General features: G+C 45.6%; 1 protein-coding gene across 3 annotated transcripts in view; it reads left to right on the forward strand.

Moving 5' to 3' along the window:
- The first annotated feature begins 3,385 nt into the window (after positions 1 to 3,385).
- The window catches only part of LOC128137367 (monocarboxylate transporter 2-like), a 38,176-nt gene continuing 25,955 nt past the window's right edge, over positions 3,386 to 15,606 (forward strand). The window contains exons 1-2 of one of the 3 annotated variants that reach the window (XM_052778242.1): positions 3,386 to 3,779; positions 4,009 to 4,266. In XM_052778242.1, coding sequence (XP_052634202.1) covers positions 4,050 to 4,266 — 217 coding nt within the window. In that variant the 5' untranslated portion in view covers positions 3,386 to 3,779; positions 4,009 to 4,049. Of the gene's footprint in view, positions 3,780 to 4,008; positions 4,267 to 14,272; positions 14,337 to 14,745; positions 15,006 to 15,606 lie in introns of those variants that run through there. The other 2 variants (XM_052778243.1, XM_052778241.1) reach the window with 2 other exon arrangements.

Here is a 15,606-nt window from a genome sequence, read left to right on the forward strand (position 1 = left end):
GTACACTACATTTTCATTTAAGTTCAGTTCCTCTCTTTGATTTTTTTGTGTTATGTAAGAATTAGCCTTGATATAGAAAAGCTGGACAATGAAGCTGATACCATAATCTGATTTTATGCTAATGTCTTCTCAATAAATCTCCCGTTAAACAGAAAATTAAATTAAATGAACAAATATATTCATAATGTGAGACTTTTAAAGGTGGTGTACAATTAGTCACAGTTTTACAAGGAGAATGAATCGGTGGTAATAAAAATAACCTTTCTTGTTAATCCCTGAAAATATATGTAAAGTTCAGGCTCAACCTTTTTAAAGCACTGCCAAAAAAGATTTTAATTTGAGGGGACTGAGAATTTTTGCATATCCTAAACTTTGGTAGATTGTGAATACCAAACATAATGTTAAATAAGGAAATGTGTCCTCACTATGCTCACCCCTTAATCAATTTTATGTTGTCTAATTTCAGAATCTCTAGGATATGTCAATGTTTTTGGGAGCTTGGTATTCTCCATAATATTTGAATAGCCTAAATTGGGTGGAATAACCATAAATGGAAACAGTGCAATGAAATGCATATTTGATAAGTAATAAAAGCTCCTAAACATCCTGTCAATGGACAGTCATTTCAACATCACTGGTATTACTCTTTAACTTGGATTTTCTTTTAAAATCCCACCCTACAGTAAGGAAGTATAGTTAATATAATGCTAGAAGACAATTATTTTTTTCTATGGAAAAACTTAGATGATAGGGGATAAAGATTCTGCGTCAGAATAACTTGATCCATATATTCTGGATGCCTGTAATGGAAAAATAATGTTCCACGAATTTCTATCAGACCATTTTATTACTTAATATCAGAACAGGAGAAACTTTGCAAGTACAATCTTCCTTGCTGCTGAAATTATAACATAGCATCCCTCATATTGTAACAGGACATTTTCATTATTATTTATTATTTTGTTGTTGTAAAAGACTTCTTAGTTGGACCTCTTCTGATATAGCAATGAAACCTCAGGAAACCCAAAAACTTGCCACCCTGGATGTTACTCAGGTAGAAATTAGAGTTCTTAAAGGCTGGATTTATTAAATATTAGCATTTTGGACTATGTTTCCTCCATTTACAATCAGGTTTTGCTCCTCTGCTTTGGACAGAGGTCTAGGGCTGTATGGGTTTTCCTTTATGTTGAGTTTAGTAGTTCTTACGTGAGCATTTGCCAGGTGGCCCTCGGAGCAACTAAGTGAAGAGTGCAGCAGCTCTTGGCCCATTTAAAGAGTACTTTCGAGTGAGGGTACAGGCTGACACGGGTTTCTCTACCTGCCCGTTTCCCTGCACACCAGAGAGGTGTGCTACCCAGAGCATAGCACGGCTCTCGTGGCTGCACAGCTCCTGTCCCAGACTCGCAGGCATGTGGCCACCTCGAAACGTGAACGGTAGTCATGCCTGCTTGGACATGTCTGTGCAGATGTACCTGTGATAATCCTGGACAAGCAATGGAATAAACTGGCTTTAATTTAAAGGCCAATTAAGCACAAGGACTTCTTCCACCAGACCTTCCTCTCGTCTTCCAGTGAAGATCTCGGGCTGTAAATGGCAATGAATCCTCACGTGGGTCTCAGTGGAGCAAAGCTTGCAGCCACATGTGCAGTGCAATCTCCATGTGCTGTAGACTGGATCTGACCACAAGTCCTTTTTGCCCACAGTGGCTCGTAGTGGATGCCAAGGGATGAGGGCAAAAATGAGACTGACGTGTGGTGATCCTTCTCCAGTGTAACCTCTCACCCTTTGAGGGCATCCAGAACCAGCAGTGATGTCTTTGCAACACTGAGCATTGGTTTACATAAATTTCCTTAAATAAAAAGTAAATGGAGCTGAACAGTCTCAGTCTCTAGCAAAAAAGACAGTGAAGAAAAGTTAACAATAGAAAAAAGCAACAATTATCTTTCGGGGGGTGGATTGAAAACTTTGAATGGAGGTCTGATGAAGACTATTTTGCAAAGGTATTCCTAAACTTGTCTCTGTATTTCCTGATGTGTCTGGAAATCTCGTCCAAAAGCAATATGGTACTCTCCTTGGTTGGGGCTATCTTCCTTTCTGCAACCTTCAGCTGCCACTAAAATGATGGGCAGTGTGGATACGGGTAACCAGAGGAAGGTAAGTTCTCTGTTCCCATGGTCCTTGTTAAGGAGAGAGGAAAAATACATCTTTTTCACCTGGGTGAAGTAAAGGCTAAAAGGAATACGACTGCTCTCAGTAAAACCATCAGGGGATAACACCAGGGAAGAGAAGAAAGCCTTTGAGCTGTATAACACCATCAGCACAAAGCCATTATAAAACAGAAGTGGATAAAGTTGAGTTAGATGGTAAGTGATTAACAAGAAGCGGGAGGCTCTGGGACAATGTCTTCATGGGAGGAGCAGGGAATAAATGCTTACGGCAGGTTGAGAGTTTACGAACCAGCTCTCATTATATTTATACAGTGTTCTTGAACTGTCTTTCAGCCACTTGTCTTAATGCTGTAAGTTCAATTCGCAATCTGGGGCTGTCCCAGCTTGCTGCTGTGGTTGGAGAGGAGATAACATGTCTCTGCCTACTGCGTGTGCAACAGTTGTCCAAACATAGGGGGAGCTTGAAGCCTGTAGCGTAAGGGCCCCATATTACAGCTGTTGAGTGATAACACTAAAAGTAGACGAAAGAAAGCATTAATTCAGGAGTATATCTGTAAGCACATCACTAGCTTAAAATAATAGTTTTTTCTCTACCGTTCCAGTAGTGTCCTCCTACTTACAGTTTGAATCCAAACTGCATCTCTGGAGAGGCAATGGACTCTCAAATAGATGCAAATTACACTATACTTTTCCTAAGGTGGTTTTTTTTAAAATTTTTTTGCAAGATAAGCAAAGGTCGCTCTCTCCCCAGTTAGCTGACTACTACCTCTGATGTTCAGCAAAATATGTCCAGCTGATATCTGGGCCTGCTCCTTCCCATTAGCTCTGATGATGCCCTTTCCTATCAGGTTCACTTGCTTCTGAGTTTGGAATATATAAAGGCAATAAACCACCTTTTATCCACAAAGACGCAGGTGTACCTACCTGGCACCCTTTGCTGTGGGACCTACTCCTCTCCCCTCTGGTTTAATGTCTTGACCTTGAAAGGAGACTTGTGGATTAACTCCTGAGAAGCGTGTACGTTTTACTATTTTTTTTTTTTTTTTTTTTACCCTTCTTTTATTTTAATGGCCAGGGAAAATGGGAAGAATGCAAATGCGTGAATGCCCTCTTTGATTTGTGTTGCTCCTGAGCATAATCTGCTAACCTGGCAGGCGCCAGGCACAAGAGGAATTGCTGCCCCTAAGTAGGGAGAAACTTCAGCCACTTTGCAAGCAGTTGCTCACAGTTGGCTTGGGGGAAGCAAGCGGCCAAAAAAGCCTCGTCCCCCTGCAGAACGGGGGAGCTGGACACACTGTGGGGCTGATCACCTGCTGCTCACGTAATGGGAATTATTCTTTTAAGCAGGGATAATGGGAAATCATAAGGTTTCCCACCCACATCTGAAAAGTACACAATGAAGCGTTTACCCTAAAAACGGTACAACAGTGGCATCTGCTTCTCTCCGGAGGGACAGGCTGAGCAACTGTGACAGGGACAACCTACAGAAGCCATCTCCCGAGGTGAGACACCAAGCTACCGGCTGGATGTGGAAGAGAAAACGGAGGCATTAACTTCAGTTCTGAAGGAGGTCCATCCCTGAACACAGAAGCTGTAGGAGTATTTTGAGGGTGTGTATTTAAAATACAGGTGGAAGGACTGGATAGGGTTGTTGGAGAGGGAAGGGTGATTTTGGTTGTGTTAGAATTGAACAATAAAACTCTTAATAGCCAGCAAAAGATCAAGGCTTTAAGAGTGGGTGATCCTATGTACGTCTAAATTACTTTACTACATTTTAAAATTATGCCTGATTACACGAAATTCATATTCTGTAAAACACATGTATCTCTTGCTCTGCAGGACACCGGGAAGTGGTTTTTGCTCTGAAATCTAGATTGACCATGTCTCCTCTGGTCCCTTCAGACCTGGGCTACATACCCCCTGATGGCGGATGGGGGTGGGCAGTGGTGTTTGGAGCCTCCGTCTCAGTTGGGTTTGCATATACCTTTCCTAAAGCTTTCACAATCTACTTTAAAGAGCTCCAGGCTGTTTACAGCATCTCCTACAGCCAGATTGCCTGGATAACATCCATCATGTGTGCTACCACCTATGGAGGAGGTAAGTGAAGCAAGACTGTATCTTTCTTTGGAAAAGAGGAGGTCTGATTTCTACAACAAAAGGGGAGGGGAGAATGTGTTTCTTTGAGAAAGTTCTTGGAAAGATCTAACTGCAATTTTGGCACTCTATTTTCTGATGATGTACATTGGCAAAACAGAGAAAACTGGTACTGCTGAGTATTTTATTGACAGCATATACGATGTCACCAATTCTTGTTATTTCATCAGAAATCTTGCTATGTGTGGGTGGAGGCTTGGCCGTAATGGAATTATTTGAGTCTCGGACAGTTATTTCAGCATATTTAGTATTGCGTCTTTTGTTCTATTCATGTTCTTGGCTTTCTTTTTGAAACAAAAAATGTATTTCTTGCACTCACGGTTGTAGAGAAGATGGTGGAAACTCAAAACCTGAAGTTTTGCGGATGAACAGGCACGGCATACATGCATGTAAATCTTGAGATAGTATGTAAATATGTTTTTAAATGTTCCCTAATTCTGTTGCTAAAATCTTGCTGCAAGTCATTTATTAAGGGATGATGTTTTAGATTTCTCTCTGCAGAATCTTTCTGAAAGGACAAATATGTCCACTGGTTACTTCAAGTTAAAATGTTCACTGAGTACTTGCACCTGGGCTGCAAAAGTTGCCATTGTGCGAAGGTTGTGGGAAGGTACTGCTTGTCCTCACAGTGAAATCTCCAAGTGGATATTCTCAGAGGGATGTTTGCCTCTGATACTGATGCCAAGTATCAGTCTGCCACTTTGATGTGAGTAGCTGGTGTGTATCCTGCTGTTAATGGTTAGTAGAAGATCATCTTGCTCTTAGGTTGCTGATGCCTGTGAGGTGCAGCTGCTGGAGGTTATTGCTGGGCTCTTTGCAGACTCTTGGTTCTTCTTAGCTTGTTTTGCAAGGGTGAGATGTAAAAGGATTAACACTTAAGAACACAAGAATACCCACACCGACTCACATCTATCTAAACTGGTATTCTTTCTCAAACAAAGTCAGTGATACAGACTTTGGGAAAGACTATTCCAAACAAGTCATAGGTGGAGGGATCTTCTCGGTACCCTCTCGCCTTCAGGACGGTGCGGTTTGGAGGCTTCCTGGGTCACACACTACAAACGTCAGGATACACCCTGTGTACAGAAGTGATGCGATTCCCAAGATGACCGCATGCCTTGGAAAGCTGGCACGGGAACAAGCGACTTTTTACTTACTGATTCAAATCCAGCCCTTGTCAAGGCAGACTGAAGGCTCCTACTGCCACCGAGCCAGCAGCTTCTCTCAGCCCGTTCCCCGCGGGCACGTACCGATGTCGCTAATCCACTGGGGCTGACTGGAACGCTTGGGGTACGGGAGGTACATGACCAGAGAGGTGTGAGGGATGAGTTGCTTCCCTGCTTGCAGAAAGAGCCTTTTCAGGTCTGGCTGGAGTCGATCGGCTGGGCAGCGAGGAGGTTTTGTTGGGCTCTTTGGGCTACGGTCTCTGCTGCGGGTGGACAGAAAGGTTCACCTTCAGGGCTGTTAAATCAGCAGCGATACTGAGCACCTATTTCCCCTTGAAACAATGAACGTGTATCCTCTGGCCACTGTTTGGCTCTGATAGTTTCATGTCAGGAGCCAAGAAGGGCTAACGGAGTCTGGGCAAGAGACTGAAGAGAGACTCAGGCTGTGGGGGCTGTTAGAAGGCTCGTTTCCTCAGGGTGGCTGTTCAGGGCTGTCTGAAAATCGGACGTCTGAAACTGAGCACCAAACGTTAGAGGTGTCTCAGACTGGTTTAGATTTCTGGTTTTTCATTTTACACTTTCCCTGAGCTAGGGCCCTCAACACCTGGATGAAGATACAGAGGAAGAGTACAGCAAGCGAAGTGCTGTCAGTGATCTTGGGGGGGGGGGGGAGAAGCTGTTGCAGTATAAACCCTGTGTTTTTCATCATTGATCCTTCCCATCTTTAAATACAGACTTTTATGAAATCTTATTGCTGCAGAGCTATCATTATAAACTACAGCCGCGTGTGCAAGCGCCTGACTTTCCCAGATGTCGCATGTAACAATGGGAGGGTGTCAGCGTAAGCAGGAAAATACGAGATGCTGTGAAGCAAGATGACTTTTCAGCATTGCATTTACCTTTACACAGACTTTGGGCTAAGAACTGAGTGCTGGCAGGGGGTCCTGTCCCACCTTTCCTGGCGTATTCACAAACATCTGTGTTCATTGCTGCAAAAGCACCTTTCCTCTCTGGGGGGTCTGCCCTGTGGTGCAGTAGCTGTTGCTCTTCACCTCACTCGGTTTTTAAATCATTGTAGCATCTGGGTTAAAACAAAACAAAACAAAAACTATGAAAGAAAAAGATCTTGAAAAAAAAGTCTTAGGAAGAATCCCTGTGTAATGATTATAGACTCTTCTAGAATTAAGGAAGATCAATTATCTCCTCTGTTTGTGCGAACAATTAATAATTCTAAACATTTCCCTGTCATGTTCTCATCTTTCAGTTGTTGTTTCCAGTAAATGGTGCTGACATCTCCACAGATCTGAAAGCAGCAGCATGTTAATAGTAATAAAAGAGGGAATGGCAATAATAGCAGATTTAGGAGTTTCATCTCAGGGAATAAATATCTTTGAGTGCATAAGTAATTGAATACTCAGTTTGATCTTCCTTCCAGCTATACCAGCATAAATCTAGAACAATTCTGTGACATCCAGTGAAGCTGCACGCTGCCTTTGAGAGAGGAGGAAAGCACCAGCAAAGCCTACCCAGAGGGGTTGAGGGCAGGCAGGGGATCCCTTCAGGGAGAATTATGCCTTTAAACACTAACTTTAGTTTTACAATATTCAGAAATGCTACAGCTAGCAGTTTACAAAGTAGTCTTTTAGGACAGCGTGTGTTTCTTTGCACTAGAGTAATTAAAAAAAAAAAAAAGCTTCAACAAACAGTAACATTGAATATCGTTTCTGGGTGAAACTTTGGCTGTGCTGAAGTCAGCAGGCACCTTGCCATCACCTTTAGTGGAGCCAGGATTTCATCTTACAGCTGCAAAGTTTGATCTGCTGATATATAGTGCCAGAAGCCTGGACAATTTCAGCCCCGAGCATGGTATTTAGGAAAGAGGGCTGACAACTGAATGAAATTTTAGAAATTAATTCTGTGTCTGAAAACACTCTGTTTCACAAAGGTCTCTAGGAATGTTAAGTGATGGAATCCCCTATAAATATGACCTAGGTAATGGGTGGATCTTTTAAGCCTGTCTTAAAAAGAGTCATTTCTGTGGCACTTAGGGGACTCTTGGGAAGGTCAGTCTGTAAACCTGGGATTACAGCAAGCTTGAACAAATACTACACTTGGACCAAAAGTCTCCTCTTTTTGATCTTGTGGGGTAACATGGATGTACAGCGTCAAAAGTTCAACAAGCTCCTAAAGAACAATCTGTGTAAGACCTTGAAAGTTAATACTAAAGCATCGTGCTTGATCTGCTGGACAACGGTCAGTCAGAAGGGCAAAGCAACACAGAAAATGCAGGCACAGGAGCCCGGCTGAGTTTACCTACAGTAATATTGTGTATTGCATCACCCTGTGTTAAGGGCACAGAGGGCTGCTCAGCCTCGGGTGATGTTATACACAGCTATCCACACCGCCTGATGCAAAACTAATCTCTTCCCATGTTTGATTCTGTTTCTCGTTTCCATATCCCAGCATTTAACTGAATTTAAAAGGTAATGAAGGAGCTTGCTGGGTTTCCTCCACTCCGTGAAGAGGAGCTGGTTATTTGCAGAGTGGCTGCCGACTTGATCCTGTGGTCCTGTTTCCCACCCACTCTCTTGCAGTGACTGGCAGCCTCACTGGTGATGAAAGCTGCATGGTGGCAGCCGAGATTGACTTCTGCTCCGGGCATCCTTGTCCTTGAAGCAAATCAAAGGTACCCAACATATGTGCAGGAATCAGCAGTACCTGCTCCCAGAGTGCTAGAGTCCTAAAGGAAGATTTCTTGGGAGAACTCACATCAAGAAGAGAAGCCCTCATGGAGTTACGATCACTTGTCACAACAGTTTTATTTGGGGGGGGGGACAACAAAGCCCCAGCTGCCTCTTTATGATAGTTTTCTGTAGCTTTAATGCACTATGCCTCTAATACCTTAAAACTTGTGTGAGGTGGGGTTAATTTGGGGGGAAAATACCTGCATCATATAATGGCTCAGAGTACTATGATCTGCAAAAAATAGTGTCCCAGAGACTACTTGCAAACCCATGTGAGGTCCCCCTGTCCCCAAGGCACTGATCCTGATTTCAGGCTCAGCCAACATTGTGCAGTTCCAGCTTTTTGCTGGTCTGGAGTGGGAATTGCTCTTCATGGTGGCCCTGTAATGTCTCTCCTCTCTGGAACATCAGGAGGGTTTAATGAGATCTAAAGCTCTCTACCTTGTTGAAGCATTATTCAGGCAGCCCTGAGGCAGGTGATCCTCCTTCTGTCCTGTTGACAACTATTTGAGAGTTTATTTGTGGCAGGACGGCCTTGGAGATGGAATGGTCTTCTGGCCCCAGCTGTGTCACAACTGCTTAAGGCCATTCCTTGGAGAAGGTGCTTGTAGAGGGCCTGGATGCATTTGGACCCTGCAGCCACAATTCATTGGATGAGTTTTGACAGTATGTGCTGCAGATCTTTGCTAACCTGGTTTCTTTTCACTGAAATGAGTAAGGAAACTCTCACAAGAATACTTCCATCAGAAGCCACAGGAGACCCGGGGGCTCAGCGGAGGTGAGCCCAAGCCCAACTCCTTGGGCTGCAGTACGCGGGAGGTACATCCACCGCCCAGAAACTCTCTCTGTGTTTGCAGGCTGTGACCTTGTGGAGATCAGCTAAATTCGTTCAGGGTGAAAAATGTAGTAAAGTAGCATCATAAGCAAAGAGCTCTAAGATACCTAGTAGGCATCGTGTGGAACATGTGTTGGGGTAACTCAAGGCAGCAGCAGACACTGCCCTTGGAAACAACTCCAAGGATTTAGGTGGTTGCTGCCTTTCTAGTACGTTACCATCGTTTCACACCTTCCTAAGTGAAGGGATGCGCAGGATCCCATGAAAAGAATTATTTTAGGTAAAACTGGGATTATGCAGTGACTCTAAGTAAGTTGGCTGAAAGCGGCAGAAGATGTAAAAAAAGCAGAAGAAGATGTAAAAAGTCCCCTTTACTTTTGGTACAAATGAAAGAGTGGCCTGCTCTGCTCTGGCTAATGTGTAATTACACCTTCAACACAACCTTATGCCCCAGCTGTTTGTTTGCCCATGTTTGTGTGCACAATCTGAAACGCCACTAGGCTCCGCATTCAGCGGTGTTTGGAAAAACCCGCAATATTTGTCCTAATTTTCAATCATTCAGGGTTTGGCATAGCCAGTCTTCTGCCATAAAAGTTAATAGCTCAATTCTTGATGCATCTTTGAGTACTTCAACCATGTTGTTTTTCCCTTTCTATGCAGTCATTTTCCAAATATAACAGAGGAAGATTCTACTGGGATTAAAATGTAAATGAGACGAAGATGCAATAGCAAAGGAATAATTTGTTTTAATTCCCCAGTGAAAACATTCCAGTTATTAGATTTAGATTAATTGTAGCCATCTTTTTACCAACACAAATGTTTTGGTTTGAGCTGCTGATTAAACTCCTGCAACAGGGGAAAAACAGAAGAAGTGATATCACTGCTCGGTTTATTTTATCATCTCCAGGAAACCAGCACAACCAGCAGCGATGCTTCATGCACCTGGCTGGTTTGACAGCACAGATGCAGGGCTGGAGCCATCTAAGAGGTCTGCTGGCTCCAGAGAGAGTTATTTCGTGTTGTATGAATCCCTCTGCCTACCAGGCCTCCACACGATTAATACTGGGGTTCAGCAAAAAAGCAAGTTTGACATTTCATTACTTTCTGTTTTGACGTCTCCTTGACCCCCTTGTAAAACGTTACTCGGTGGAAAGCAGAGCCACGAGGCTCTGCCACCGTCCTGGGTGGTTCCGAGCAGCACCAGCACTGATGTCCCTTGGCTCCGCAACAAGGAGGCTCCGTGGAAATTAAAGGTCCCCCCAAAACAGCCATGGGGATGTCAAGGCATGCGGATCGACCATGCTCGACCCATGTGCCCCATTTGGAGCACGTGTGGGTGCCGCATTGGTTGGGTACTGCCTGCATCCCTCCTGCTTTTTGGTGCCCCAGGAGCCGCCGGGCAGAGTTAGGTTCCCTTTAATTAAAACCTCGAGCATGAAAATACTAGTGGTAAATCCCTGAATGCTGGAGGTCTTGTGGCTAAACACTGAGGAATGTGTTGTATCAGCCTGGTCACGCTCAGTGGTGAGGAGAGCGTGGGGGCATAAGGGTAATTCTGCATTTGCCGGGCAGGGAACTATTGATCTGTCCCCAGGCTTGCATTTTGTGATTGTATCTGGTTGGGGTCCAGAGCCAAGAATTTTGCTGAATTCAAACCTTTTCCCAAGTAATAATCTATATTAGTATGGATTGATCCCTTGAAAAAAGTTAAGAATATTATTAGGAACATAAATGTGTGCGCCTATTTTCAGAGGACTGGGATATCTTTCCCCTAAGATGGATTGCACTGAGGAAAGTAACGGTATCGCATCCTGGGCCAGCGGGGCCAGCCCTTCTGTTTTGGGGACAATTGCGGCTTATAATCTCATTCATTAATTCAGAAGCTCCATTTTAACCATGGTTATGGATTGGGTTTCACTGCTGATGCTTTTTATGAGCAAATAGAAAATGACAGTGGAATAGTTTTGAGAAATGGAAGTGAGAATCACAGACGCTTTAAAGAAGTGCAGTTAGCTCTTTAGGTGCTCGCTTACCCGGTGCTGTTTTCATGCAGCAGAGCTAGGTATGGATTTTTTTTTTTTTTAATGTGGAAGCAATTTCTAAAGCCTTTAATTGACTTTCAAAGACTCAGTGAAGGAAAAACACTGTTGGGGTTATAGAGTTGTAGCTCCTACCTTTGGCTGCAATAAAATGCCTTGCGTAAAAGGCTTCAAACAAAATTCTTTCCAAATACCAAAGTGGTCTACTGAGAATAAATAGAAATGGCTTCCATTCTTAGGGGAGCCTAGGTTTTTTTTCCTTTTTTTTTTTTTTCAGGAAAAGAAAAAACACTCAAGTTGTCAACACTAGTCACTTTTTTTTGTGACCTTATATTTTAAATATTGTCCATCAAACCTTGGGCTTCAATAAGTGAAGGATGTTAGTTCATTTGATTTAAAAATCATGACTTAAAATATCTATGGGAACCGTCATAGAAAGCTTTGGAAAAATTGGAAAATGGGCCCTTCTGGGGAGAGAGAAAGAGTTTCAGGTTCTGCCTTGCTCCCAGAGCACTGGGAATACAATTGCAGTCACTTATTTACATGAAGGACTGTGATAGGGAAATGACTCATTTGAAAAGGTATTTTGCAATTTTAATCAATTTTGCTGCCGCTTGCCAGCAAATTAAAAAACCTGCCCTCCAGGAAGCGTCTGCTGGCTGCGGATGAGTAAGCAGAGCCTGGCCCCGGGGGAAACCTGTGCTCCTGAAACGGAGGGGGAACACTCACGGAGACAGCTGCAGTGAGATGAGGCCAAGTCTCCCCAAATTGCTAGGAAGTCCTTTTTGACCTAGTGAGCCCAGGATTTCTACTGTCAGTCCCACCCTCTGCCCACAGGCTGTCACGCTTTGCTTGTGAGCATCTCTTCAGAGCAGCAACACAAGGGCAAAGACTAATTGTTTTCAGACATCTTTAGAAATCATTTGTTTGTCCCCAATACCTCCTGCTGCAACTAGTTTCTTGCTCCAGTTTTGAGTTTGCCACCAGTTTGTGTGAACGTTTACCCAGAAGGTGTCATGCCAGGGTTTGCTGCGGAGGACTGTCTTTAACGTGACACCAAATTTAGGATTTCTGCAAAAGGAAACTCCCATCTTCCAGCCGAGGTCATGGCTGGAGCTGTACCTGCTTCTTCATCCCTCTGCTCCCAGGGATTTCCATCTGCCCTCCCCACCTCCCACACTGCTGCTAAGGATGTGCCCAAGTTCAACCTCAGGTGCGTTTATGTAGATTTGTTCCAATTTTTTATTTTTGGCAGAACACAGAAACCAGCTGCTGAAACAAACTTCATTCCCATTTATTTGAAAAACTCCACTAATCCAAACCCTCATCTCTCTGTAGGAAAACAGCAGAAAACAGCCGTGTCCCCTTGGCCAGCCCCTTGTTCAGCTGCAGACAGGATTTTCATACTGGAGAGACTTTGTCTCCTGGGATGGCAGACTGCCCGCCACTGCACCCTGCGCCTTCATGCATGCAGGACTGTACATCGTACAAGCGATGCAGTAAAAGCAGGTATCCTTACAGCCCATAAAGTGGGTCTGGGCTGTACCAAAACAAACTCTCCAGGTCGTCACACTGTGACCCTGCACCTGAGAGTAAAGGTCTTCTGGTGGTTTTAAGTTTACTCAGTTTTATAGGACGAAAGAAACAGTAGTAATAAAACATCTTACAGATGTGTTGTTAAAGCTCTAGATTAAGTGTACCAGGAAAATTACTGAGCAAGGCACTGATTTTTTTTTTTTTTCCCCCCCTCTCCATTATTGCTTAATTGCATATGTAGAAAAATGGGATTTACGGTAACACAGGGTCTGTTTTGGGAGCGTTGGAGGGAGGGTGGAAAGAGGGAGGAGACTGACATTTGCACCTGAACCGAAAGTGGTACCGCTGTTAAAATCATGTTGTTAATTCAAAATTAGAGAAAAAACACCAGCCCATAGCAGCAAGCTTTGTCTCCCCATTCCTTGGGGAGGGAAGAGCTGTGTACAGACCCAGAAGGGTGTGAGACAGGACAACAGCAAAGCCTTACAGAGCCCTTCGTGAGCACAGGGATTTGCTCTTTCCCGGACTATCTGGGAAGGGCTTCCAGCATTCCCACGCAGAGAGTGCGGGCAGGCGGGGACCTCCTGTCTCAGGCAGAGTGGGACGGGGAAGCCCACTGCCCCCTGCGACATCGCTACATGGGTGGCGTTTGGCTCAAAAAGAAGAGGAAAGAAAAACGTGATCAGCAGCAGTGTTTAAATGCAGATTTTAAAACCGGCTGATTTCCACACACCTAACTAGGGTGACTTGGTTTTTGAGCGTTAGGTTGTCTTTTTTGAAAACAGGCTGACTACAGCTTTATAGGAGATTAGGGAAGAGTTGGTCGGAGCCTTCGCATACAGAGAAGCCAAGGGGGAATGGAAGCTCTGCTTAGGGGCAGATATGCAATGCAGGTAGGGTAATCGATTTGCAGGCAAAATGTCTTTTGCCAAAATGATTCGTAAAATCTGCCCAGATCATACCCCAATCTTCAGGGTTACACATGGAGGGAAGAAGATCTCCCTCTCCCGGGAGGCTGGAGGCAACAGGGAGCTGACACTCACCTGCCACCTCCCGATGAATTTCCCCAAAATTTGGGCCAGGAGGGCATGAGGCTGAATTCTTCCAAGACGTGTGGGGCTGTTACTAAAGCCAGGGGGAGGCAAGGTTGAGCAAGATGCGTGTCTAGTAGCGAAACTGCAACTTTCCAGCAAGGGCAAACACTGCTAACGTTTCCCTAGATGGACTTCAATGTAAAAACTGGAATATACAGCGAATTGGTGAACGTTAACAGTGGGCAGACAGCTGGGTGAGTCTGCAATGGTGTAGTGGTACTGGGGCAGGAGAGCAGCCTGTAACTTTGTATTGGGGAGAAAAGAGCTGGGATGCTGGTGGAAACACGGGGGGGGGGGGGGGGGGGCAAAAAAAAAATTGCCATTTAAATAACTGAGGATGGTTTAATTAACACCCGCGGGGCAGCTGGGTGCTGCTACTGCCTCCTGCAGCGCCTCGGCTTGGGGGGGCATCAAGGAAAACCAAGGGGGGGAAAAAGGGAAAAGCAGAAAGGCAGGGAAAAGCCGGAGGAGGTTTGGTCTGTGTCCCCGTCCGCCGGGGCGGGCCGGTCCCGCGTGGGGCGGTGCGGGCGGCTCCCCCTGCCCTGGTCCGGCTTGTCCCGTCCCGTCCCGGCGGCCGTGGGGGCACCGCGGTCCCGCAGGTGGGTGCTGCTGCTGCTGCTGCCTGGGGGGGGTGTGGGTGGGTGTCCCACGCGTGTCCGGGGGCTACAGCCTTGCGGAGGGGGGCCGGGGGGCGCTGGGCACGCGCGAGTGGGGCCGTGCGCAGGGTCGGAGCTGCCGTTTCTTATCTTATACCCACTTCCACGGGGTATTTCTGGCACCGTCCTGCTCTCCCCCCCCGCCCCAGTATGGATGCCAGGAGGGGTTATTATATATAGTTGATATTCTTTGCATTAAACGGCAACGCAAAACGGCAGGGGTGGGGTGCGATGTTAGAAATAACTAACTAGATCAAAGCTGCGTCGGGGCGATGCTGTTGCAGCGGACTGGGGGTCTGGGGGGAGCAGCGTCTCCGGGGCTGACCCTGCACCTTTGCACTTTGTGTTTCAGGGTTTCCTGAGGAACACTGGGCAGCCGCTTGCCCAGCTCGGCCATGTCCCCCCCCGCTAACGTGGGGCGAGCCCCCGGTCCACCGGATGGCGGTTGGGGTTGGGTGGTGGTCGTCGGCGCTTTCATTTCGATCGGCTTTGCGTATGCCTTCCCCAAAGGCATAGCCATCTTCTTCAAAGAAATCCAGGATTTCTTTGGCACGTCCTATGGCGAGATCGCGTGGGTTTCCTCCATCATGTTGGCCACGACGTACGGTGCCGGTGAGTAAACCTGCACCAGCCCCTGCGGCGCGCTGTGTTGTAAAAGCAAAAATAAATCGGAAATCTCCATTCTGGGCCAGCGTACAGGGAAAGCGGCAGTGGCCATCTGCACGGGCACTGTCAACAGGTTCATTTTCTGATCATGTTTCCAATGTCATTTAGGGAAACAAGACATACGTGGAGCCTGGAGGGACTAAGGGGCAGTTTTTCAGATGTAAATTGGTGTTGGTTGGGATTTTCAAATAGGCCTCGTGCCTTCCGAATTTGTCAATATGTTCAGTGGGTGCAGGCATGTTCTGACACCTTTGGGTGCCTTTTGGGCATCTGAGGGACTCTAAATGCCTTTGAAAACGTGGTCTGTGAGCAGTTTGGTGCTGACATCCCCTTTTTTTCAAGCTGGGTTTGCAGCACCTTTGCTGCTTTTTGTAATACGGCTCATTTCACTAATATGGGCACGGTGTTACACAGAAGCATTAATAAAGCGGTGCGGTATCCTCTGTGCACAAGAGGCTGAGCTGCATGATGTGTCCCACTGCTGCATCCCCCTCCCCGGCCACGCTGCCAGCCGCAGGCCATGTTGGGCGATTTCTCTGACACCACA

This window comes from Harpia harpyja, chromosome Z (assembly GCF_026419915.1).
Source record: "Harpia harpyja isolate bHarHar1 chromosome Z, bHarHar1 primary haplotype, whole genome shotgun sequence".
NCBI lineage: Eukaryota > Metazoa > Chordata > Aves > Accipitriformes > Accipitridae > Harpia > Harpia harpyja.